The 27,155-nt window shown below is 28.9% G+C and overlaps 1 protein-coding gene across 6 annotated transcripts in view; it reads left to right on the top strand.

Moving 5' to 3' along the window:
• LOC142334157 (transmembrane protein 107-like) overlaps window positions 1-27,155 on the top strand; it is a 373,793-nt gene that overhangs the window by 299,506 nt on the left and 47,132 nt on the right. For 2 of the 6 annotated variants that reach the window (XM_075381946.1, XM_075381948.1), the window contains 2 exons: window positions 14,429-14,520; window positions 21,120-21,225. In XM_075381946.1, coding sequence (XP_075238061.1) covers window positions 21,133-21,225 — 93 coding nt within the window. In that variant the 5' untranslated portion in view covers window positions 14,429-14,520; window positions 21,120-21,132. Of the gene's footprint in view, window positions 1-840; window positions 1,094-14,428; window positions 14,521-21,119; window positions 21,226-27,155 lie in introns of those variants that run through there. The other 4 variants (XM_075381945.1, XM_075381947.1, XM_075381949.1 and 1 more) reach the window with 3 other exon arrangements.

The raw sequence follows: 27,155 nt of genomic DNA, 5'->3' as shown, positions 1-27,155 counted from the left end.
TCGGCTCTGTAATTTTGTTTAGACAAGTTCATTTTATTTGTGTAGTAATGTATGGCTTTTAATAACAAATTACAGGATACATGAAGCTAATATTGGATTTTTATTTTTCAGTTTACCACGAATTAAAAGTTGAAACAAGTAATAATGAATTGTGTCAAATCAATAATAACAGTTGTTTTGTTTTTTTCTCATTATTAGTATTATTATTATTTTTATTATCCGAAATGTTTTATACTTATATTTTAACGAGAAGATGAGTGAAAATGAAAGAAAAGTGGGATATTTAGTGGAAAAATTTCAAACTCTTACCAGGCATTGAACCCAAGACCAATTGATTCAAAAATAAACAAGAAAATTATGTGATCTTTTATTTAGTTTTATTAATATTAATATTTGTAACAGATTTTTTGTGATAAATTATTTATTTATAGGATATGCATTGTTATGCAATAAATATTGTTGATAAAAAAAAAATTGTGTGCGTGTTCGCACGCGCGCCCACCGAGTATGGTGTTTTTTTCTGAATGAATCGCATGCATTCTCTCTTTATTTTATTTAATGTTTTTTTTTTTCTCTTTGTATGTGTGCATGTATTAATTTAAAGATCTGTTTAGATGTGCCTCTTTAAAGTATCTGGTGAAGTTCACGGTCATTCAGAATTCAAAGAGAGAGAGACAGTTGCAGTATTGATTGCATCTCCACAGATTTCCCCCACTCTTCAATTCTTCTACCATCTATTTTCTCTCTCTTTCCCCCTCTACTCCCTTCACACTTCCCTATTTTATTTCACCCCCATTTCACTGACAACAACCTACCCTTACATACTTGGTCACGAGACTGTTCTATACCAACTGTTGTTGTTGTTATTGTTTCATTAAAATAGACGCGTGATACTTGAATTTTTGTGCGTTTAAATTTATATTTAAATATTATTATTATTATTATTTATTGTAAAAATTAATTTTTTTTTTTAATTTATCTTTTTTGATAATTTTTAAAATAATAAATATTTCAAATTTTTATTTATTATTAATTTGTAATTTTGTGTAACATTCAGTTGTGTCATAACATGGCATACAGTTTTTGAATTAAGGTAGGTCCTGTGATTTGTTTTTGCACTTTTGTTTTTTCACTTTATTTTGTATATAAGCATATAAAACGTATTTATTGTGTAATATATATAAAATCTACTAAATCTTTGATAATAATAATATCTCTTATTTCATTTCTTTTTTTTGAATTCTTTAGTTTTTTTTTCTTTTAATTTCTACCGTTTGTTCGTAAATTAAGTTAAATTTTATTTTTTAAGTATAAAAATATATAATTACATATATTTTCCTTTAAAAACACTGTTTGACATTTGTAATAATTATTTAAATTTAATTTTTCTTAAATAATATGCAATTGACTAATTTTTATTATTGATATAAAAATTGGTTTTTTGTTTCATACTGATCCTATCTATTTTTTATTTAAAAAAAATTGCATCAAGTTGGTAGTGTATCTATTTTCATCTGGAAGGTTTTCGGTTCAAATCTTGTTCACATTTTTTATTTTTCGTGCGCTAAAAGTTTCGTTAGATTATTTTATTATCTCTATAGCAGTCTTCTGGGTGGTTGATTTATCCATGATTTCATCCAGAAGGTTCTGGGTTCAAATCCTGTCCTAGATTTGCATTTTTTTTTGTCTTCAGTCATTTGACTGGTTTGATGCAGCTCTCCAAGATTCCCTATCTAGTGCTAGTCGTTTCATTTCAGTATACCCTCTACATCCTACATCCCTAACAATTTGTTTTACATATTCCAAACGTGGCCTGCCTACACAATTTTTTCCTTTTACCTGTCCTTCCAATATTAAAGCGACTATTCCAGGATGCCTTAATATGTGGCCTATAAGTCTGTCTCTTCTTTTAATTATATTTTTACAAATGCTTCTTTCTTCATCAATTTGCGGTAACACCTCTTCATTTGTCACTTTATCCACCCATCTGATTTTTAACATTTTCCTATAGCACCACATTTCAAAAGCTTCTAATCTTTTCTTCTCAGATACTCCGATTGTCCAAGTTTCACAACTTTGATTGTCCAAGTTTTTTCATGCTACAAAATTCATTTATCATAAAAATCTAGTGTAATTGAGAATAGCACTTTTATATTCCTGAAAGAGATTTAATAAATAATATATATATATATTTTACATTAGAAAAGATAGGCTTTTTAAAGGTGTGATAATTTGCTGCAAATTATTTAATGAAGCATTTCAAATGTTGTAAAACTATCAGGTTGTAACGAATTTTTTAAATTAATGATTTATTATTAATTTGTTGTTATTTATTATTTATATAATTTTAGTTGTTTTGTACGTGATAAATTTCAAACGTTATGAGAATTGATCCAGAACCTTCTATATGAAAAACAGAAATGATACTACTATACTACAAAAGTAAACATATTTTTTGTACTTTATATAATGCTTTTAAGCCTTAAAATATTCAACTGTATTGTAAAATTCAAAATACTTTTTTTAATTTGAAATTTACCTTATAATTTGAATTTTGTTTTATTTTTTTTTACGTGAAAGTATTTGGAATATATTTTCCTTAATAAGGGTTGATATGGATTTTTATTTTTTTAGCATAATAATATTTTTGGCCTGAAAACTTTGAAATATCTTTGCCAAAAAAGTCAACCGGAAAATGAACCCAAAATTATTAGTTTAGTAGTCGGTAATTTAATCCACCTATGTTATGAAAGATTTAAATTTCCCTTTTAGGTATTTTAATGGGTACCATGATTCGACTTCCGGAATTTCGACATTTCTTTGCGTTTCACATCCCCCCAGACCCCAAAACCACCGTCAGTTCAAAATATATATTTCACTTTCTTGTGGACATGATAACTGCCGTAATATTGCACCAATCACTTTCAAATTGATACATAAAATATAACAACCTAAAATCTTGATCGAGTTCGTAAATGGGCAAAATTTGACCATGAGGGAGCTTTTTCGAAAAAAATAAAATATCGCTATAACTTTCTTATTACGTAAAATATCGAATTCGTTTTAAGTTCCTACTATTCTTTGGAGAATTGCCTAAAACTTATGTTAGTAAAGTGTTTTGATATCACTAACCATTGGCCCAGGGGATGGAAAAATTTCGAAGACAAAAAAAATCATACATAGGCACAAATAAAGTATCGAATCGGTTTAAAGTGCTCTAAATATTACTTAAAACTTTTGTATGAAACAATTTTTGATATGACCAACCCTTACGGCAAGGGATGATCAAAACAAAAAAAACACAAAAAAAACAAAATATCGCTAAAACTTTCTTAAGTGATATATCGAATTCGTTTAAAGTTGCTACTATTCTTTGGATAAGTGCCTAAAATTTAACTAAGTGAAGTTTTTTGATATCATCAACCATTGGTTCAGGGGGTGGGGAAAATGGGCTATCGAAGACAAAAAAATCATACCTCCCTTAATAGGCACAGTATCGAATCGGTTTAAAGTGGTAGTTAGTCCTGTAAATATTACTTAAAACTTTTGTCTGAAACAATTTTTGATATGACCAACCCTTACGACAAGGGATGTCCAAAATGTTGGTGGAATTGTAAGAAGATTAGGCTTGTCGTATGGTAAACATGTGAAACTTTTTTTCATTTGTAACCATTGCCGTATTGAGTAAATCTAAAGTTTTTCTTAACTTTAAGGTGGGAATCTTTTTTATCCCCCACTCAGCACCGGTGAAATCTACCTCCGTCTTCCAGCGTGCCGAAAGGGATTTTTTTTTGTATTAATATTCGTATTTTTATAAAATATTTAGTATAGTAATTTATTAGTATTCGTATTTGTATAAAAATTCCCAGTAATAACAACAAACTCATTTCTGTTCTTTTTTTTTAAACTGAGGAATGATGTAGTTTTCCATTATTTTCTTTACAGATTATTTCACGTATCACCATGCTAAGCTTTCTAAAATTATAATTTAATGTTTCATGTGATTATCACCAGGACTAGCTATATAGTGATTACAGTTCATTATGTAGTGAACATCATTATTTTCAGAAAAAGCAAATTTTGACGAGTCTAGCTATAAATTTCACAACCGAATGTAACAGTAACAAAATAATATAATTTTTTTTTTGGGTAACAATTCATTATACATAGGAAAGTCTGGTAATGGTATTTTATTACAAAAAAAAAATTTTCGTTACCTTGGGTCTTCCATTTTAAATCTAAGTTTAATTTTTTTTTTAACTGCAAGATGGTTACTTGATGATATTTTAACGTAAAATTTATAATGGTGAGACCGGTTTTTAAAATTTCGATTTTATATTTACATACGAGGTGTGTTCAAAAAGTAACGAGAATTTTTTTTTTGGGAAAAATTTTATTTATTTGTCTACATCAGTGTTTCTTAACCTTTTAAGTGAACCGCACCCTTTTGAATCTGATAAAAGGTCTCCGCACCCCATTAAAAAATACATTTCGATTTTTAAGTTTAGAAAAACACGTTTTTTTTGTGAAATTTATTGTTTATTTTTTTTAAAAATGTAAATTTTTTATAACAATATTATTTTTCTTAATAACTAGACTGTTGTTGTTTATCTGAAATAATTCTTGTAAAACGAAGCTATTTTTTTGAAAGAGCCCCTCTTAAGTCATCACTTGCATTTAAGCGATTTCTCGATTTAGATTTAATGTGGAGAAGTGATGAAAATCCCATTTCACACAGGTAGGTGGTGGATGGTACTAGTAACTGTCATGCTTCTTTCGTCAACCGTGGATAAATTTCTAATTGTATGCACCAGAATTGTTTCAAATTTTTCGAATTGCATTTGTATGTGGCTATTTTCTCGCATTTCAATTAGATCGTATTTTTTTAAATAATTATCATCCATCAAATTTAGGTTATATAAAAATGGATCCAGTATCCATCTTTGAGTTTTGGTAATATTTCCAGTAAAAAAATATCCATTGAACGATTCGCCCAATCGTTTCAAATGTATCAAAATTTCTAATTTTCCAATAAACGAAGATAAATTTTCACTAGCTTTTATTATATTTTTATCAAATCCTCGGATTGATATGTTCAAATCATTCAAACGGCTAAATATATCTGCTAAGTAGGCTATTCTTAGAATTGTATCTTTACTCTCAAAATCGTTTACTAAATCACAGTTTTGACTAGTCGGTAACTGAATAATTTCTTCACGCAAAAACCCTGTTAAGCATGCGGAGCCCTTAGAGAGCCATCGAATTTCAGTGTGCTATAGAAGCACGGTATGCGCAGCACCGATTTCTTCACAAAAGGCACGAAAAATGCGATGATTAAGCGGTCGTCCACGGATATATTTTACTACATTTATTACAGTATTTAGGTGTTTTTTTTAAACTTTCTGGTAAAGCTTTCGATGCAAGTACATGACGATGCAACATGCAATGCGTTATTGTAATATGCTGTAGTAATTCTCTTTTTATGTGTGAAAAAAAATCCAGAATTTTTGCCTAACATTGCTGGGGCCATACAGTGCATATTGAGTTGATATTTTGAAAAAAAATCTTTGATGCGATTGAAAACATAAATTCCTCTAGAAGTCAATTCCAGTGGCTCACAAAATAGAAAATCTTCTATCGTATCTCTTTCTTTTATATATCGCACAAATACCAAGAGCCGGCTGCAATTATCAACATTGGTTGACTCATCCAGTTGTATGCTTACTTTTAGCGGACTGGCTTTTATATCTTCTATTATTTGTAGTAAAATATGTTTACTGAGATCTTGAATTCGCGATCGAATTATATCGTTCGATAGCGGAATCTGCTGTATTTTTTTATGCGCTTCAGAATCCAATACAGTTTCAGCTATTATTAATGCACAAGGTTTTATTAATTCCTCAGCGATCGTGTGGGTTTTTTTTTCTTTGCACACAAATATACCGCTTGACATGACGTTTCTAACAGGGCTTTTGAATTGCTGGCTGGCATAATTTTAAGATAATACCACTGGTATCAAATCGAGCCTTTTTTTGACTTCAAGCTGTTCATGCTATGACCTTCACCACCATCCAGATTGTTGAAATTCTCTAATAACTTTGACGGTTTGAGATTGCTGTTTGAAAATATCTTGGAACATAAGATGCATTGAGGTCGTTGCGTACCATTTTTTTCTGTTGTACAAATGAATCCATAAGCAACATACTTCTCGTTCCATTGGCGTTTTTTTTTTTGACATAGCAGGGTTCACTATAATCAATTAAATTATTTAGAAATAACGTATAAAAAATACACCCAAACCTCGTATAACACGGATGAATAAATTGTGGCATATGTTTTGTGCAACACGCTGTGTATTCGATGTATTCTATTTGGGCTTGAATCACTGATCAATACGAATGTATTAAATAGGTAAGTAATGTAAATAATCGGATGTTTAAAGGCGTACACGTGTCCGTCTCAAGAGGTTTTTCAACAAACTGGCGATGACGCAGAAACAATAATAGACTCAGGTAGTGAGTAAGGGAGAGGGAACGGACGAAGCCAAATCTACCTAACCGTTTTTAAACAAAAAACAATTGGTTAATGTTCATCGAAAATTCAAATACATACTTTTGAAGTATCGCAAAAATAATATATGTATATTGGTAGAGGCTTCTCCCGCACCCCCAGGGGTGCGGGCACCCCCGGTTAAGAATCACTGGTCTACATTAATGTTATCCCCTTCAAAGTAGTCCCTATTAGATATACCAGCGCTTTTTCCAATCCCCGAAACACTTCTGGAATTCGATATTTGGAATAGTGTTTAGCTCTTTCAGCTGTTCGCTTTTAATCTCATCTATGTTTGTAAAACGACGGCCCTTTAAGGTTTTCTTTATTTTTGGGAATAGGAAAATCTGACACGGAGTATGGCGATTATGGCGTCTGGGGTATCATTACAGGGTTGTTTTTGGCTAAAAATTGAAGAACAAGCAATGAAGTATGAGCAGGCCCATTATCGTGGTGCAAAAGCCGTGAATTATTTCGCCACAAATCCGGGCGTTTTTTTCGGATTGCTTCTTGCAAATGGCGTTGAACTTGTAGGTAATATTCCTTGTTGATTGTTTGACCTTGTGGAAAGAATTTATGATTCACTATGCCGTTAAAATCGAAGAACACGGTGAGCATAACCTTCACATTCGACCGTACTTGTCGAGATTTTTTCGGTCTTGGTGATTTAGAAAGCCTCCACTGGGACGATTGAGTCTTAGTTTTGACATCATATCCGTAAATCCATGTTTTATCACCTGTTATTACACATTTCAGTAGTTCTGCATCGTTGTTGACTTAGCGACTCCTGAGCAACTTCCATTTGCCGTTGTTTTTGCTCGAAATTCAACAATTTTGGAAGAAATTTCGTTGTCACGTCACACGTTTCATACCCAAAAAATAAAAAAAAAACTTCATGGCATGAGCCAATTGACATCCCAACATCGTCAGCGACTTCTCTGATTATGATTCGGCGATCATTCATAATCATTTCTTTCACTTTTTTCTTGTTTTCATCGGTTGTCGAGGTGCTGGGGCGTCCGGGACTCTTGTCGTCTTCATGAACTGCTTGGAAACGCTTATACCACTCGTAAACCCTTGCTTTACTCATAGCAGACTCGGCAAAAACAATATTTAACATTTTTTAAACATTGCAACACCTTATTCCATTCTTATAGCATAATTTAATACAAATTTTCTGATCCATTATTTATACAAATAAAGAATCGCTGATCGTACCAAAACACTCGTGTGTGTATGTATATATATATACATACATACATACATACATACATACATACACACGACCTCTGTGGCATAGTAGTAGAGTTTTCATTCGGAAGGATCAGCGTTCAAATCCCGCTCAAGTTTGGCATTTTTCATATGTATAAACTTCACTATTCATTATAGCTAACTTGGCCTGTTATAGTTGTTTCCCGGCTACGCTGTTCGACCCTTATGCAATTCAATTTTATTGAATTGCATAAGGGTCTTTATCCCTTATGCAACTTTATAATTTTTTAAACTTATATATTAAGTATATAAAAAAACTTTATAATTCTTTATCGATTTTTAAAAAAAATTGGTCGATCCTTTATCATGGGAAAAGCATCATTGTTGTTTTAGTGATTTTATCGTTAACAAATTACATTTAACTACATTTAATTTAATACGTTTAATTACATTTAATTTAAATATTAAAAATTTAAAATTGTGTAAAATTTCATTTTTAGGGCCTGATTCGGTTGGTGGGGGGTGAAGGGAGAAGTAATATTAGAGTAAAATTAATTTTTAAGAAAATAATTCCTAAATGGTAATTATAAATTTAAAAAAATCTTTTTTTTAAACATTTTTGAAAAAAATACAAAGATATATATAATTTTAAATTAACAAAGTCGTAATTTTCTAGGAAGGGGATGAAAATTTTTGGTTATTTTTATCTTTTTTTCAAGAAATACTAAAGAGTGTAAGGGCTGTTTAAAAATGTAGATCTTTAAATTTTAAATGCAAAGGTAATTTGAGAGATGGATTGAAATTTAACATTTTTTAAAGATTAAAAATTATTTGGACAAATATTTTTATAGCAAAACATTTTTGACCGATTGACGTAGAAAATATAGATGCAAAAAACTCTCACTAACTCCTTTTCTGAAGCAAAAATTCACTTTTGGGAAGGGGTGACTAATAAATAAACATTTTTAATAATTTGTGTTCTTTATAAAAAAATTAAACTTTTGTAAGAAAACGTTCTTCCTAAAGTACATCAGTAAAAATTTGAAGTTTTATTTATGGAAACATCTATCCTTTTTTTTACAATATTTACAAAAAATTTAATACATTCTCTCTCTCTCTCTCCGAAAGTAGTATCTGTCTGCCAAAGTTGAAGAAAATCGATTAAAGTTGTTCAGAGTTATAATAACTAAATAAACAGAGTTTCAAAAATGCCTTAATCTCGAAAAAATTCATTGCAGCAAATAAATTATGGAATGGGTTCGGAAAAGTGTATAGAATAAAGGTGTGCCCTAGCGGAAGTGGGGGAATAACTATATTTATTTTGTTTATTAACAAATAAAAGAAAATTGTTTAGTTTTTCGCTAATAGCGGGTTTACATATAATCGGATGTAAAAATGAAAAGGACCAATTGATAGCTGAGGAAATTTGGCATAAAAAATCTTCCGGGTATTTTTTTCTACGAGCCAAACTAAGGGCGGTAGCGAATTTTACAATAAGTACCAAAATCGAGCTATGGTAGAGTAGTGTGGAAACCGGGTACCTTCTCCTATACAATAGGTCATAATTAGTTTATTTTGCTTGTAGGAAAAGGTGTTCGGGAGTTTTTTTTATGAAAAATTATTTTAGTTTTTTACTGGTGGTATCTACTTTTTCGTTAGATTAAAAATAAACTAAATATTGACGATAAATTAGATTTTTTTTTTAAAAATACTTTTTTTTCAATAAACAGCAAAATTTGCAAAATCAATCAAATCTAAGGTTTGACGTATAAATGACGTATTTTTTCATAAATCTACGAAGTTGCATAAAAATATCTATTTTCATTATTTTTTTATAACAATTTGTTTATAGCGTAATTTTAATGTGTTTACGAAGTATACTAATATTTACCTCCTAAAATTCATTGAAAAATTAAAATTTTTGAAAAACTACCTCTGCCATCTTAAAGTATACATTTTACCTTACAAATAACAATTAAAATATTTTTATTAAAAAGAAACATAATTAATAATGACTGGTTTTGAGCGTTAGCCGAGATAGCAAAAAAAAAAAAAAAAAAAAAAAAAACAGTTGAAAAGACCTTTAGAATTATCTTTCGTAAAAGTCATTAGCATGAAAACTAACGAAGTTATGATGAAAATAAAATGGTTGTCTCGCTTTTTCATTGAAAAAATCATCAATGAAACGAATTACTTTCCCGCAACAATTGGAATTGAACGTAATCCTTTTACAGTTTACTTTATTTAAGTACTAACAGTATATTCTAGAAATTTTACCGGTTTGGAATACCTAAATATGAAAAAAAAGGTTGATTCAAATTTGAAAACGTTTTTGAAATTTCTTAAAAAAATTTATTTTTTTTTCACAATAATTCAAAAACTAAAGAAAATACATAAAATATGATGCAAAAATGATGACTGAACATTTTGGTTTGTTTTTTTTTTTTGGTAGAATAAAAGTTGATTGAGATCTCACCGTTAAAAGTTTGAGTGCGAGGGCCACCTTCCACAAGCCCTTTAAACTCAAAAATTTCAAAAACGAAGGGCTCAAGTAATCGGAACTTTATTATGGCTTGTAGCCCTTGAAATTCCCTGCAAAATGATTTTTTGAGCGATTGGATAGTTTAAAAAATTAAGGAAGTTATCGTTGAAAAACCAATCGCATTTTTTCCGTGAAATTTTAGGAAGATTTAAATTTTTATATTCTTGACAGTTTCGGAGAATTTATGAATACATGATTTGGTGGGATGTTGCAATAAATTATAATTTACATTAAAAACTGTAAAATCTTTATAATTTATTAAAAATGCACCATTAAAACATTTTAAGCTGTTGAAAACTAATTTTTTTTCGTCATTAGAGTGGATTATAAGGGTTGAAATGTTATAACACATCATAAATTATGTTTCAGAATATGGAACAATGTTTATTCTATACATTTAAATTATTTTGAGCTACAAAACACTTAAATCTATAATTTTAACAATTTTTTTCATACGGGGTGGTTATTAAGGTTTGAAACATTGCAATAAATCATAAATTATATTGTAAACAAAAAAGGGGTTTATTTTAATTCATTATAAATATATCATTAAAACATTTCAAACTGTTGAAAACTAATTTTGTTTTTAATTTCATCATAAAGGGGTGGTTTCTAAGGGTTGAAACATTATAAAACATCATAAATTATATTCCACAACATGAAAGAATGTTTATTATACCTATTTAAACATGATTTCAATCTATGAAACAATTAAATCTATAGTTTTTGAATTTTTTTTTAACAAGGGTTAGTTTTCATTCCAAAAAACAAAGCACACATCAGGAACATATAACTTTTAAAGCAGAGGTTTAGATAAGCTGAATTACAAATTTTAATGAAAATCGATGTTGTTCGAAAGAATTCTGAGGTAACACTCTAATTTTACCGTCAAAACTGGACTATAAGGAAAAAATAGATTAATCCTTTTACTTCATTATTATATTTCTGCCACTATGACAAGACAAATAAGTTATGAATTCTTTCTCGTAAAAGATGTGTACTTTATTTATGATAATTATTATAACTATTCTATCTTTTGTAATTTACTTTCTTTTTTGGTTTTTAAAGTCTGAATCCTTTAATTATTATTTATCAGTATTATTCTGACAACTGCAAGTCCAAGGGGCAGAGCAATTCGGGTGGACGAGAATGGCGACTAAAGCAAGATCTGTGGCTGTCCAGGGCACCAGTCCTAGAGTTGGCTCCCAGGTTTGCTTGGGCTCTGTGGGTCCAGGTTCTGGCTAGCAATATATATATCAGATAAAAAAACAATTTATGTGTAGGTTAGATGCCAAAAATTCAGGGTATGTTTTAAAGTTTTTTAATTAGTACTCTATTATTTAAAAATCCATTAACAGAATTTTTCAGTAAAAGAAAATCATAAATTTTACTTTAAATAAATTGGTGGGAAGATTATTTTTAAATGGTCTGGTAGATTTATTAAAAATGGTAATGAAACCATAATAAGGTCAGTTCTTGTAAGGTGAAGTATTGTGTTGAGTTATATGAAAACAGTTGCGTTGTCTGTTTTATAGAGATGGATTTATATACATATATATATATTAAACAATGGTAGCACATTTGTAAATGTAAATAAAAGTAAACATTTTGAATTTATTAAGTAACAACCTTTGTGGTGGGGTTGTAGCATCTAAACATTTCACCTAGAATTTCCCAATTTCGAATCCTGGTCAGACACATTATATTATATGCTGTAAAATTTCAATTCTGTATTCCCATGCACAAGTTTCAATTGTGAATTAATAAAAAGAAAAAGTAACTGATATCATTCATTATTTCTTCCAAGTTATGTCTGGTTTCTATCAAAAGAACAAATTCATCACCCTTTACTGATATGATCTGTATTACTTTTAAGATAGAAAAAAATGATTATTTATATAAATGAACACCAGCTGTTATATTTCACAGCTTTTTTTTAATATAATGATGTTTTGAGTTGCTCATTAAGTACTTTTCTGTTACATTTATTATTTCTGTGAGTGAGTTTAGATGTTTATATTTGAATTTTCTGTTGGTTTTGCATTTATTACAATCTAGCTATCATTCTGAAGGTAAAAGAATTTAATAGAAAATTCTGATGTTCCATAATCACTATTTACTAAACTATATTTAATTTCTAAGTTTCATGGAAATGTGCTTATTATATAATGTGCTCATTATATAAATTTGTTTTATTTTTATTGTCCATGCCCATCAAAATGTAGTTGTGTTCAATTCTACAATTTACACCTTTTTACTATTTAACATCTATAAAGAACATCATTGTTGTCAGAGAAAGCAACTTAATTACACTTAATTCAGAAGATTTATGTTAAAACAGTGATAAAAACTATGACAGAGTAAAGCAGCTGATTAATGTACCCACAGAGTTGGTCTAGTGGTGAACTTGTCATCGCAAATCAACTGATTTCAAAGTTGAGAATTCTGAGGTTCTAATCCTAGGACGGATTTTGAATACTATATCATGGATACTGGTTTTCTTTGGTGGTTGGGTTTCAATTAACTACATGTCTTAGGAACAGTCGACCTGAAACTGTACAAGACTACACTTCATTTACATTCTTACATATCATTTTCTGAATACCGTACGTTGGTTCCAGAGGCTAAACAGAAAAAATAAAACTAATTAATTTACTTCATCATGAAATAATGAATTATTTATACTGTTTATTCTTTACGCGGTCTGTTTTTGCAATATAAAAAAATAAATAAATAAATATCAGATGTCGATCTATGTGGCAGAGAGGTATCTCAACCTCTCATCCAGGGGGATCCTGGGTTTGAATCCCAGTCAGGCATGACATTTTTCATACGCTATGAAATTCTATTTCCATATTTCCACATATAAGCTTCTGTGGTGAATTATTTCATCAAGATAAAAAAATTACTTCTAATAATGTCAATAAACTTGTATGTTTGTTAAATATCGTTTTTAAATAATTATTAGTTAATATAGAGTAGAATGATAGAACTTTTTTTCTTTTAACTTAGATGTGCGAGGTTTTTGTGAAACTAATGTTATTTGAGATTAGTAGGATGTAATAATGATGTAGGTGCTTTATTCTCCCTTCCACTACTGTCTCTAGTATTGCTGCAGTTAAAAAAAAAACTTAAAAATATTCATTGTCATAGATTTTTATTCAATTAACAACAAACGTGTAATAGTCATACGTAAATATGTTTAAACCTAACTACTAATTGTTTTATTATAATAATTGGTTTCAATCAATTTTTTTTTCTTTTTTATAAAATACATATTCTAATTATAAAATTTATGATACAGTGTTATTCTATGAATTTACTTTTATAATTGTGTAAATTCTTAATTAAAACTTTAGAAATTATAAGTAAATTAATTTTTATTTTGAGGTTTTTTTACTACACATAATTTAAAAAAGCTAGCGATGCTTTTAATCTTTTCATAATTTTTCCAGCTTTATCCTTGATGGATTTTTACTTAAAATGTAATATAGGGTTTTTAATATTAATAATTTAGTTACAAAATATTAGAATAGAGTACCATTTCAAAAAAGATAAAACATTCGTTAAAAAAATTGTATCTAATTTGAATTTTTTGATCAAAGGATGTTTTTACCACAAAAATCCTTGTGGATTTTTGTGGTAAATCACAAAGGATGTAAAATCCTTTGTGATTTTACATCCTTTGTGTAAAAGGATGTTTTACACAATATTAAAAGTCTATATGAGAAAAAATAAATAAAATTTGTAGTAAAACGTTTTAACTCCAGTTGATAGACAACGTTTTGACATAAGCTGTACATTCAAGAGGATCAACTCTTGCGAATCGCTTCAAAAAAACAGGACATAAATGGAAAGATGTTAACTATAACATCTAACATGTTAACTTTAACAAATAAGTTTTACACCTAGCATATAAAAACGAAAATTTTAATACTATAGTGCAAGTATTACATTTACAAAAACACAAAAGTTGCTAAAAAAAAACTATATTAAATGAATAAGCACTACTTAGATAGATTATTTTAACTTTTATTAGATGTGCAATATTAACAACAATGCCAAAATAGTATATTATATTAATTGTATCAGTTATGGATTAAGTGATTTGGCTTTTTGTTATAGGCACCTCATAACCATTAGGTTGTAATTGCTACCACTCTGCACAGAGATTGGCTACGTATCATCCTCACTCATCCTCTGAAGATCTTACATAGGTCTATAAAATATATCTATATCTCTAAGATCATAATTTTAGTAATAGAGAATTAAACAGTTTCAACCAAGGTAAAAAAAAAATTCCAACAACCATTAATCCTTCTTCTTTTTCCTGTTTAGCCTCCGGTAACTACCGTTCAGGTAATACTTCAGAGGATGATATGTATGAGTGTAAATGAAGTGTAATCTTGTACTGTCTCAGTTCGACCATTCCTGAAATGTGTGGTTAACTGAAACCCAACCAGCAAAGAACACCGGTATCCACAATCTAGTATTCAAATCCGTGTGAAAATAATTGGCTTTACTAGGACTTGGACGCTGGAACTCTTGACTTCCAAATCATCTGATTTGGGAATACGTGTTAACCACTAGACCAACCTGGTGGGTTAACAACCATTAATCCAGTTCCAGTAGATCACCACTATTTAAACAATGAAATTATTTTTTTTTTTTTATTGGTTAAAACGACCTTCTGCATTTGATAACACTTAAAGTAAACAGATGATCAAATTTAGTCCCATCTGAGATGAAACTAAGTGAAATTCAATATAGTGAATAGAATAGAATAGAGTAATGGACTGATGAATTTATTTCCCAAGAAAATTATACACCTGAAAATTGTTAAATAAAATATTATAAATAACGTAATGGAAAATTTATAATATACATACAACTATTTCGCATTCAAGTTAATTTACTACATATTATATAATTAACTCAAATCATCAACTAATGATTTTTCTGACTAATGATTGATGATTTTACTGATTACAAATTTTCTGGACTTAAGTGAGAAATTGAAAACAGCAAGTATCCAACTGCACTATCAAGGTGATCTTGTTTTTTCTTTTAAAATTTTAAATAATAGATTAAAAAAAATCTACATAAATTTAATTCAAAGTTAAATAAAGAATAATGCTTAATTAACCATGATAAACTTGTCAATAGGAGAAAAATCTAACATATAATGAACATTAAAACATAGAGTGTGACTTTGCATTAAAAATTGCATAATTACAATGAAAAAAAAAAAAAACAGAATCATTTTCCACCCAACCTTGAAGATTTAAATAAGTCTAACGTAAAATTATTTTAATTGTCTTTTTTTTATTGTATGAGCTATTTAAAATTTCATAGAATATTACGTAATATTTTGATATAATTATGGATGCAATCTAAGAATTTTAATTATATAGAAAATAACATTGAATTATTAAAAATTTTAAACAACTTGCATAAGATGTAAATTATTTTTACAAATAATCTTTGAAAGTTAATTATTAAATTACACTTCCAATTGAGTTACTAACACAACAAGTGATATCTTGATCTATCTTGATCAGTAAATCATCCTTTTTCATCATCCATCCCTATTCCTTATCTTTGATTCCTTCTTCCCAATTATTAGTTCTGCTAAGTCTTCCATACTATGGATGCTGGAATATGAAGTGACATCACATCCTTGGTATTTCATAAATGACTGATTCAGATTAGTTTTGTTTGAACCACAAGCCTCTCTTTTTTTGTTCAGCCTCCACAATTGAGGATGATATGTATGAATGTAAATTAAGTGTAGTCTTGTACAGTCCCAAGTTGACCGTTCCTGAGATGTGTGGTTAATTGAAAGGCCCAATCACAAAAGAACACTGGTATCCATGATTTAGTATTCAAATCCGTGTAAGAATAACTGGCTTTACTAGGACTTCAATGCTGGAACTCTCGACTTCCAAATCATCTGATTTGGGAAGACACGTTAACCACTAGACCAACCCGGTGGGTTTTGTTTGATTTCCTAATTATAAATAAATTACAGAATGTCGCATCTGCTTGGTGAAACATGGATAATAAGAAAAACAAACAAAAATATATTTTTAAAATAAAGAATATTGCAAATTAAGTGGGTTAATGGAATATAAAATAAAAAGATTTTAAGTTGAATTGGAGTAAAAGATGCGCAGTAGTAAGAAATTACTTAAAAATCGTCATTATACGGTCTAAAAATACAATTGGACCTCAAATTGATTGTGTGGACCATATTTAACAGTAAAAGAAAAAACTTTTATAAATAATAAGCGATTTTTAATTTTGAAACAGAACAACGCAGGGGGATATTTGGAGATTTATGTTTCTTCCTACTAATCATAGAACTTGGACAAAAGTCCATTGCTGCTGTGTCCTTCTTTTTATTGGGTGGGTAATTGTTTATTTGATAGTTATACTTTAATTTGTTTGTTTATTTATGGATGGAGTTGTGTTTTGTGTTCCAATCCTTTAGACTAGTTGAAAAATTTACTTGGGCTAATCTTGGAAGACTAAACTACATATGTGCTTTGTCCTCCCAGAGTGATTTCCCTTCAGTCCGTTCACTGAAGTCCTTTCACTGCTAATGCCTTCCGGCCTAGCTGGAATGTGCCTCTTGGGGGTCCTAATTGTTGGAGGATGCAATGCACTCCCCTTGCAAGAGGGAATCATATGTGACAGTCATCAAAATTGTAAAAGTTAGGAAAGGTTGATTAGTGAAACAAAGTTAGGAAGTTATTCTTCATTTACTCTGTCTTTATCTTCATGTCTCGGCTGGGTTCAATCCGTAGCAGTGGATTCTTCTTTGTTTGTCTTTTTTCTTTAGTCTGCGTTTTAATTACGCAAGTTCTGTTATATTGATCAAACTAATTTTAATTTTTTTAAAACTTCAAATACAACTTTATTAAGGAAACGGAACAAACCTTGATATAGTTTGTGATTTTTTTGTATTTTCTGTTATTTAGGCTACATAGGTACTATTAACTCTAGTGCGCCTTGCTATTATTACCAATGACTGTGCTGAATTCTGTGTTTCTAATTGATATTACATTCACCGAAGGGTGTGTATTTAATACTACTCTTCAGTGTTTCTTGGCTTTATATTATTTGTGATTCTTAATCCCATTAAATTCTTACTATTAAATTATTTAAGAATATAGTTTACTGGTAGGGAATTTAACAGTTCATTTTTTCTTATAAACTTTTTTATACATTTTTATTTTTTTGAACAAATATCCTTTCTGTTTGTTAATATTGTTATTGATTTTTAAATCAGTGTACATACAAATCTGCATGTATATACTTATTAATAAACATCATGGAAAATTTTAAGTTCCGTATGCAGGTGTACAATTTCACCAGTCATGAAACTATTGATCTGAAAAGTTTCCCTCCCCCTTAATCTACTGGTGTGTTTTCAGATAAGACTACTACCTTAATAGTGAGTGCGCAGTACAGTATATATTTTTATTAAAAAAAAATTGTTTTGCAGTAAAATCATCGGCATTATAAGGTTTTCTTTTTAATTTTTTTTTTTTAATTGTGCTGCACTGCAGATAATTGTTTACTTGTTGCTGTAAAATTAATTTTTTTATTATTAAGGGTATTGTAAAATAAATAAAATACAAAGAATTAGATATACCGTAAATGGCATTATATAAAAATTGAAAAGAGGAAATATCTATAGAAAGCATTTGCAAAAACAAAAATAAATAGAATTCTAAAATTAGTTGTGCATTTCAATTGTTAAACAATCATCATCAGTCATAGGAGAGAATTATTAACTTATGTAATTAGAGGACTACAAATTTAATAAAAAAAAATTAAATTGTTTTTAACATTAAAAATAAATAAACTAATTAATAAGTAAAAATTGATGAAACATAGCAAAAGAAGGTATTTTTACTTGTGTTTAAAAGTATTGAATTTTATTTTAATGCACACTAATAGAAATACTCTTCTGTAGTATTCTATAAATATTGTTTTTTTTGTTTTATTTAGTATTTTTTTATTGTTAAGATTTATTTATTTTCTTTTTTTTAGGATGTCTTCTTTAACACCTGGAAAAATCTGGATTCATTAAGAATTTTTTATAAAATACTTACAGTTTTTATTATTTTGAAAAAGAAAATATGAAAGTGTGTGTGACTGATATCCTACACTCTCTAGATCCTATTTTGAGAGATTCTGAGAGATGGAATCTAGTACTGAACTGATCCTCATATCAAAAGATGGTTCTGTTGTGCTGCCTTATTTTACTATAAATCTTACTGCTTAATTTCTGTTTAGTTAAGTTTAAATTGACAATCAGGATAGTTGACAACGTTAAAAAATTTCAGTTCAATATAATATTTCTTTTGCTTTTTGTTGGTTAATTTGATGCATTCTCAGGTCTTTCTATTGTATTAAAATTATACTTATCCTTAATTCTTCTTTCATTATTATAAAAAGAAATTATAGATGATCTTTGTTGTAACTAACAAATCTAATTATTTAATAATTTTATAAATTGTTGACTTAGATTTAGTATATGGTTGAATTTCTTTTTATATACTGTTAACTAGTGTGTTGATAAGCTATTAATTAATGTTGAAACTATACAGGAAAAGCTAGCATTATTTAATAAAGTTTATATGTAGAAACCAGTTTATTAAACTTAACCCTGATGAAATTTTATCCTTTATATAGATAATTTTATTTTTATTTATTTCTTTTTTTTTTTTTAGTTGTTACAACCTCCAAATTGGTCTAGTAGTGAACTAAATATTGCAAATCAGCCGATTTCAAATTTGAGAGTTCTAAGGTACAAATCCTAGTAAAGGCAGTTACTTTTATATGGATTTGAATATAGATTGTGGATACCGATGTTCTTTGGTGGTTGGGTTTCAATTAACCACACATTTCAGGAATGGTCGACCTGAGACTGTACAAGACTACATTTCATTTACATTCATATATATCATCCTCAGAAGTAGTGCCTTACTATAGTCCCAGAGACTAAAACAGAAAAAGAGATAGTTGTTCCAGAATCATCATGTTATAAATTACGGAGTTTTATTTCCATTTGGATCTATTTGAACAGTTTATACCTCAGTGAGTACTTCCACCTGACATACAGTTTCAGGGACGGATTTGTTTATTCTTTTAGGAATAATATACTCATTTTTGGTTAATTCTTTTATTTCTGTATGAAAAGGATGGTTGCATCTATTTTTAGACAATTTATAAAAATGCTTATAAGTAATATACTGCTATTATCTGGATGAAATTATCCCAATTTCTTGAGTGATTTTGTATAGGATTTTAGTTTGCTACTTTTACAGGACATTGAACTTTTGATTGGGGTTTTTTGTTGTTGGGAAATTTTTAGGTTGGTGTAGGTAAACCATCGAGTTGATCTAGTGGTGAACTCATCATCGCAGTGATTGTGGATAATTTCGAAGTCTAGAGTTCGATAAAAGACAATTACTTTTATCCGGATTTGAATACTAGATCATGATTATCAGTGTTCTTTGGTGGTTGGGTTTCAATTTACCACACATCTCAATAATGTTCGACCTGAGACTGTACAAGACTACAGTTCATTTACATTGATACATATCATCCTCTGAAGTAATACCTTGTGGTGGTTCCGAAGGCTAAACAGAAAAAGAGGGTATAGATTTGACCAATAGGTTATGCTTAAGGATACAATCATCCTGGTCTGGTGATTGTGCTACTTTTAAATCAGTCTTGATACTATTTATATAGTTTATTAAATAGTTTAGTATATTTATATAGTTTTTTAAAATTAACTCACTTTTTTGATGATATGAGTTTTGCTTTATACTTTAAATTGTAGACTGACTAATGGATAACTTAGCATTTCTGGGCTTAGTGTTTGTATTGAGCCCTATTTATACTAAACTAACTGAAGAATATGCTGTTGAAGTATTGAATTATGTTTTAAAACACCCAATATTACACTTACGGGTTAATCCTGAAATTCTCATAATTGTTTTTGTGGAATTTATTATGTATTTTATATATTGTACAATTATCATAAGTATTGTTATATAATAACATCTGAAATATATTGAAAAGTAATATATATCTTTAAAATTAGAGAGCTTATAAGGGTTGACTGTCAGTTTTAACATGAGGGTGTTCTCTTACCAGGGGTGTAGAATATATTACTGTTATGGGATTTAATATCAGTTTCAGAAAAAAAATTAGGTCATGAAGAAGGGTGGTTTTTTTAATAAGGGTGACCATACAGGGAAAGTTTTATTCTATATATATTTACTGCAGTATAATATAGATGTAACATCTGTCTTGTATTTTAAATGTTTGAATCTTTTCTGTGAATACGCATCATTTTCTATCACTGGAAGCTAAGCACATTTTTTTGCTTGAGTTTATAAAATTATGCATTGTACAAAGTTTAACAGCGCAGTTTCAAAGTCAGGTTATTAATTTCTTTTTTTTTTATTTTAATTATTTAGGGCAAGGATTTTTATGTTTAGAATAATATATATATATATATATTATTTAAAGTGATATTTAAATTCACTGAGGGGGCATCAGAATTCTACAATATTTTGTGTTATTTTTTAATCAAAAAAAATCAGCGTTATTATATCAGTATTATCACAAAAATTCAACCAGGGAGGAACAGTTTTAAGAAAAAAAATTTGGTGTAGAATAAGTCTTACATTTTATATTTTATATATATATATATATATACATACACACACACACACACACACACACATACCTACACATATATGTTTTAAATTTTTACTAATTTGTGTTTCAGGGTGTTATGTATAATGACAGTATTGTGCGCAGATGGTTTAATCCCTGCTCGCTTTCTTACATTACTTGCACATCTGACAATCCTCATCGTTACACTTTGGGCTAGGGTAAGTTACAATTACTATTCTTATTCAGTTTGAATTGTAAATTAACTGTAATTGAATTTTATTTCGTAGTCAATAAAATACTTTAGCTTTTATTCTAAGGGGGAGAGTTGTATCTTGTTTTTCAAATTATTTTTGTATTTCCTGTGTTTTATTACATTTATTTTTCATATTACTATTTAACTACATTTCTTATTTACTAATTAAAATTGTTTCATTTAACAGGTTTCTGCCGCATCTTGAAAATTACTTTTTTTTATTTTCTTGCTTCTTTTGTATTCTGTCTAAAACATTGTTGGAACAAAACTGAAAGCGCATGTAATTTAAAAATGTTTCTCTAAAACATCTTTTGAAATCTCAGGTTTGAGTTTTTTATTATTCTTCTGTTTAAAACTGTGACAAACTGTTGTTTAAAAAATGTAATTTTTCAACCATTCATTACATTTCTGAGATTATATCTGCATATAATGACCCATTTCAGTTATATGTCAATGATGTACATTTTCATTATATTAACTTTTTTTTTTTATTTGATTGCGCAACTTAAAACAGTACATACCATGTACTCTTAAGATATTTATTACAAGGTTTTAGGTGAACGTAATAATTTGCTATGAGCATACAAGTGAAAGTCAAAATGCATAGATCACATCCTTCCATCTGAGTTGGCGGTCTAAATGACTATGTTAAAATAAAAATATTGTATTCACAACACAGCATGTGTTTATTATGAAATTTTATCTGATGAATCAGTTATTTTACAGAATATCAAGATTATTTTAGGAGAAATTATTTTGAAATTTATTACTTCTCGGTTTTAGATATTAATGTGACCACTTCTCTAGACCACTTGGTCTAGAAGCTTATAGCGAAAATTGAATTTTATTTAAGATAGAGTCAGGCCCTGATCCAGCTTTTTTTCTGCTCTGGACTAAAGTTTTTTCACCACTCCTTACATTATTACGTTGAAACAAAATTTTTGACAGCGAATTTTTGTTGGTATTTTTAAAAAGTAAAAACATTTAAAAAAAAAAAATTATAAAAAATATTAAACATATACAATTTTAAATATAATACAGTTAAAATTTTCATTTTGAAAAAGTACAATAGACAGTATACATAATTATATATATATATATAACTTAAACATTATAAAACTGTAGTTCAGCCAGAAGTCACCTACGGAAGCGAGACCCTTTTCAAAATCACTCAGAAAAACCAAATTGATAAAATTCTGAAAATAGAGAGGAGAATTGTCAGAACGTGTATCAATAAAAAACACCAAAAAAAGAAGGCCGATGGTGGATTATGCCAAATGAGGTGTGTATCGAGAAATAGAGCCTGTTACTGATACTATGCGGAAAAAAAGAATCTCTTTCTTTGGTCATCTCATAAGGACACCAGAAACAAGACTGTCAAAAAATATCATTGAAAAGCTCTGGTTCCAAAAGCTAGAAGTAGGATGGATCAAAGAAATTAGAGAAGATATGAAAAAATTGGGAATTTCCCTGACTGACCTACAGAATAAAACTGGAAAAATTACAAAGCTAAAAGACAAAAACATTAGATTTAAACAAAAGAAGACAAACGACAAAATACAACGAAGAGGGTGTTTACAGATGAAGAAAAGAAAGCAAGATCTGAACGGATGAAGAAATACTGGGCAGCTCGGAAGAGTAAAATAACATGCTTTTCTCAGAAAAGATCTAACTAAAATTGACCTAAGTGGTCCCATGTTGGCCGTAAAAGCATAATAATAATAATAATAATATATATATGAAATTAAAACATGAAAGAAAATGAATTTGTTTTTAAAAAATGTATAATTAATAATAAAAAAAAAAAAAAACATTTTTTAATTGAATTGAATATTTAAACATTTTCTTTTCACTTTTTTCTACAAAATTTCTTGTAGAAATTTGTAGAAAAAAAAATCAAACCAACAACAAGCTCGCTTGTGAAGTTCTTTGAAAAATAATTCATTTTTGTAAATCATCAAAGTAAACAATGACAGGTTTGTTGTATTTTTATGAACATCCTTATTATAAAATATATTTCTGCCAGTTGGTCATAAAAATAAATTGTTTTTCTCAAAACTAAGTGCACGCAAAAAAATATATTTGCAGAATTGATAACATCAATGTTTGCTGACAAAGACAATGTTTAGGCCCTCCAATACCTTTATTACTCATTTCAGGAATTCTATTGAAGCTCTCAATATGCATGCCACCCTTACATGCCTCCATTTAATACATTGAAGGGTCTTTCTTTTCTGTTTCCTCCAGAATCACCGTAAGGTATTCTTTTAGAGGATGTATGATGTAAATGAAGTGGTAGTCTTGTGGTAGTCAGGTTGACTGTTCTTGAGATATGTGGTTAAGTGAAACCCAACCACCAAATAACACCGGTATTCATGATTTATTATACAAATCTGTATAAAAGTAACTGCTTTTACTAGCATTTGAACATTAGAACTTTCGAATTCAAAATCAGCTGATTTGTGATATGATGAAAAGTTCACCACTAGACCAACCTGCTGGTTTGATCTAGTGAACAACATTTAAGAGTTGTCTACCTTCTTAAGTGCCTGCTGTGTGTTGAAAATGTACGATGCGTTCTCATGTTTTATAATTTTTTATTCGTTTTTATAAATGTTATTTTTTCTTTACAACTATTTTTGTAAATAGTGAAATTTGTTTTTTTAAGTTGTGAAATTATATTAGTTTAGTTAGTGCTGACTGCTGCCACTAGTACCACACATGCACACACACACACACTTTAGTTAGAATCATTGAAGTAAATAAACAAAAAAAATATTTAAATAAAATGATATTTGCATTAAGTTGTCTCTGTAAGCCATGCATCATAAAGAACTCACAGTTGTAGGAATTTCGCTGTACAAGGCTTTAGCTGTATGACAGAAAAGTCCTACAACTGTGTTGTCAGCTTTTTTCAAAAATTAAAATAATAGTATATATGGTGTACTGAAAATTCCCACATTTTTTCAGAAAAAAAATTTATATCTATAGAAAATTAGTTTTTGTTACGTAATTTCTTAATGAAGAGTAGTTGGATATACCTTTTTTTTCACAGAGTTAAAAAGTTACTTTAAATAACATTATAGACTTAACTGAGATTAAAAATCAAATATAATATTTGTTTTATTATGTCATTTAATGATATGCCATATCGCTAGATAATGTTATGTGAATTTTTTTGTGACCATGTTATTTCTTACATGCTGTGGCCTTCATATTTACTGAACATCTCACCTCTCCAGATTTTTATTTGTGAGATAATCACAAAAACAGTTATTTCAAGAATAACTCATACAACTTAAATCTTAACTTATATTGAATAAGTTGAGAAGAAATATTTAAAGAAAGCATTCCTAAATCAGAGGAGCTCTATATTGCATCATTATGATGAAATTTTGTTGATACGTATATCATAATGAAGATGATTATTTTTAATGTCTGTTGTAATTTATATAAGTGAAATGTTAATTAACTTTAAATTTTAATTTGTTTAGTTTAGTGTATTATACATAATTAAATTGGTCCTTCTTTGATCAATAAGTTGTTTTAAGTTGCATGACTTTATGAATACTCAGTGTAATTACAATATGCATAATAAAGTGCAAAAATTGAAATGTATGAAGCTTTAAATGGATTAAAGTTGAATAATTTACTAAAATAACCTTAATTTATTTGATCTTATAATTTTTATACAAATAGTTTTTCTTTAAAGTATGATCATTAATTTTTTTAATATAATAAATGTATTCAAAAATAAATATATATACTGAGGGTCATCAAGCAAGGTAATATAAATGTAGGTCAAAATGGGTCAATGAAGTACTTCTTATTGCTTATATAAGGATAGGGTGTGATTATGGTAGTGACCAAATGTTTATTAATAAAATATATTAATGATCCTTAATTAAAATTTCATTAAAATTTTATTCATTGCAATCTAATTTAATATTTTTTTTAATTAATTTTTTTTAAAATATTTTGACCATGACGATTTTGATGGAAATCACAAAAGATATTATTAGTTTTTAATAATAAAACAAACTAAATTATTTTAATACAATATTTTGTATTACCATACTGAATGGAAATAATGTAATAGCGTATTGCTTCTATAGAAAACTGTATATGTATTTGATAAAGAAATGGTACAAATGATACTGGTAATATTTTTCTGTGAGGAAGTGATAGTTCATGGTCGAAATAGTTACATTTTAATAATAATGCGTCTTTCATATTGTTTTTCATTGCCATTCTATTACTGGATTATCTGTAATAATAGGGACACCAGTAATTACTGGCTTCGATTCAAAAAAGGTATTCTAGATATGTGGAGATTCTCAGTTTGATTTTATTGTAACATATCTAAAACAAGATTCAAAGAATACTCGTAAAATTTTCTTTCTCTGAAATTAATGATGTTTTTTAAATGGTTCATGCTAAGATACGATGTAAGTGTTGTGTTTATATCTTGGGTATTTTGGTGCGCTTAATATATGTAACAGTATATTCAGTTCAATAAAGAAGGCAGTGTAAAATCGTTTATCCCTTTATCTTTGGTAAGTTTGATGGAATGTTTTTATTCTTTACCATGGATTTACCATCTTCAGAGTTAAGTGTTTTGTGTCAGCTGGTTACCTAAAACTATTGTTGCATTATAGCACATAATACACACACACACACACACACACACACACACACACACACACACACACACACACACATATATATATATATATTATTATTATTATTATTATTATTATTATTATTATTATTATTATTATGCTTTTACGGCCAACATGGGACCACTTAAGTCAATTTTAGTTGGATCTTTTCTGAGAAAGCGTGTTATTTTACTCTTCCGAGCTGCCCAGTATTTCTTCATCCGTTCAGATCTTGCTTTCTTTTCTTCATCCGTAAACACCCTCTTCGTTGTATTTTGTCGTTTGTCTGTCTTTTGTTTAAATCTAATGCTTTTGTCTTTTAGCTTTGTAATTTTTCCAGTTTTATTCTGTAGGTCAGTCAGGGAAATTCCCTATTCTTTCATATCTTCTCTAATTTCTTTGATCCATCCTACTTCTAGCTTTTGGAACCAGAGCTTTTCAATGATATTTCTTGACAGTCTTGTTTCCGGTGTCCTTATGAGATGACCAAAGAAAGAGATTCTTTTTTTCCGCATAGTATCAGTAACAGGCTCTATTTCTCGATAGACCACCTCATTGGCACAATCCACTATCGGACTTCTTTTTGGTGTTTTTTATTGATACACGTTCTGACAATTCTCCTCTCTATTTTCAGAATTTTTTCAATTCGGTTTTTCTGGGTGATTTTGAAAAGGGTCTCACTTCCGTAGGTGACTTCTGGCTGTACTACAGTTTTATAATGTTTAAGTTTTGTTTTAGCAGAAAGGCATTTTTTGTTATATGTTGACCAAGTTAATTTTTGGGATTTAATCATTTTATTTGTCCTGTTTTGCCATGTCACTTTTTCATTTAAATTATAAGTTATTATTTCCCCTAGATATTTAAATTGTTTTACTATTTTAATTTTATGATTGTTTACCGTAATGCGCTCTATTACCAGAGGATCTATGGCCATTAGTTCAGTTTTTTCAAAAGAGATATGAAGCCCTATCTTTTGTGCTAGGTTTGAAGGCTCATGATTTGTGTTTCGGCTTCTTGAATATTATTTGCTAAAAGAGCGAGGTCATCTGCAAATCCTAGGCAATTTAGTGTGATGGAGTTTTTTTTTAGTACCCATTTTTATATTTTTGGGATTTATTTCATACCATTTTCTCATGACAAATTCGAGGGCGCAGTTAAAAAGGAGTGGTGAGAGGCCGTCTCCTTGCCTCAATCCAGTTGTTATGTAGAAGGGTTGAGAGAGTTCACCTCTGAA

Source organism: Lycorma delicatula, chromosome 13 (assembly GCF_047948215.1).
Source record: "Lycorma delicatula isolate Av1 chromosome 13, ASM4794821v1, whole genome shotgun sequence".
NCBI lineage: Eukaryota > Metazoa > Arthropoda > Insecta > Hemiptera > Fulgoridae > Lycorma > Lycorma delicatula.
Note: the sequence above shows the minus strand (reverse complement) of the source record. Positions and strands in the feature narration are given on the sequence as shown.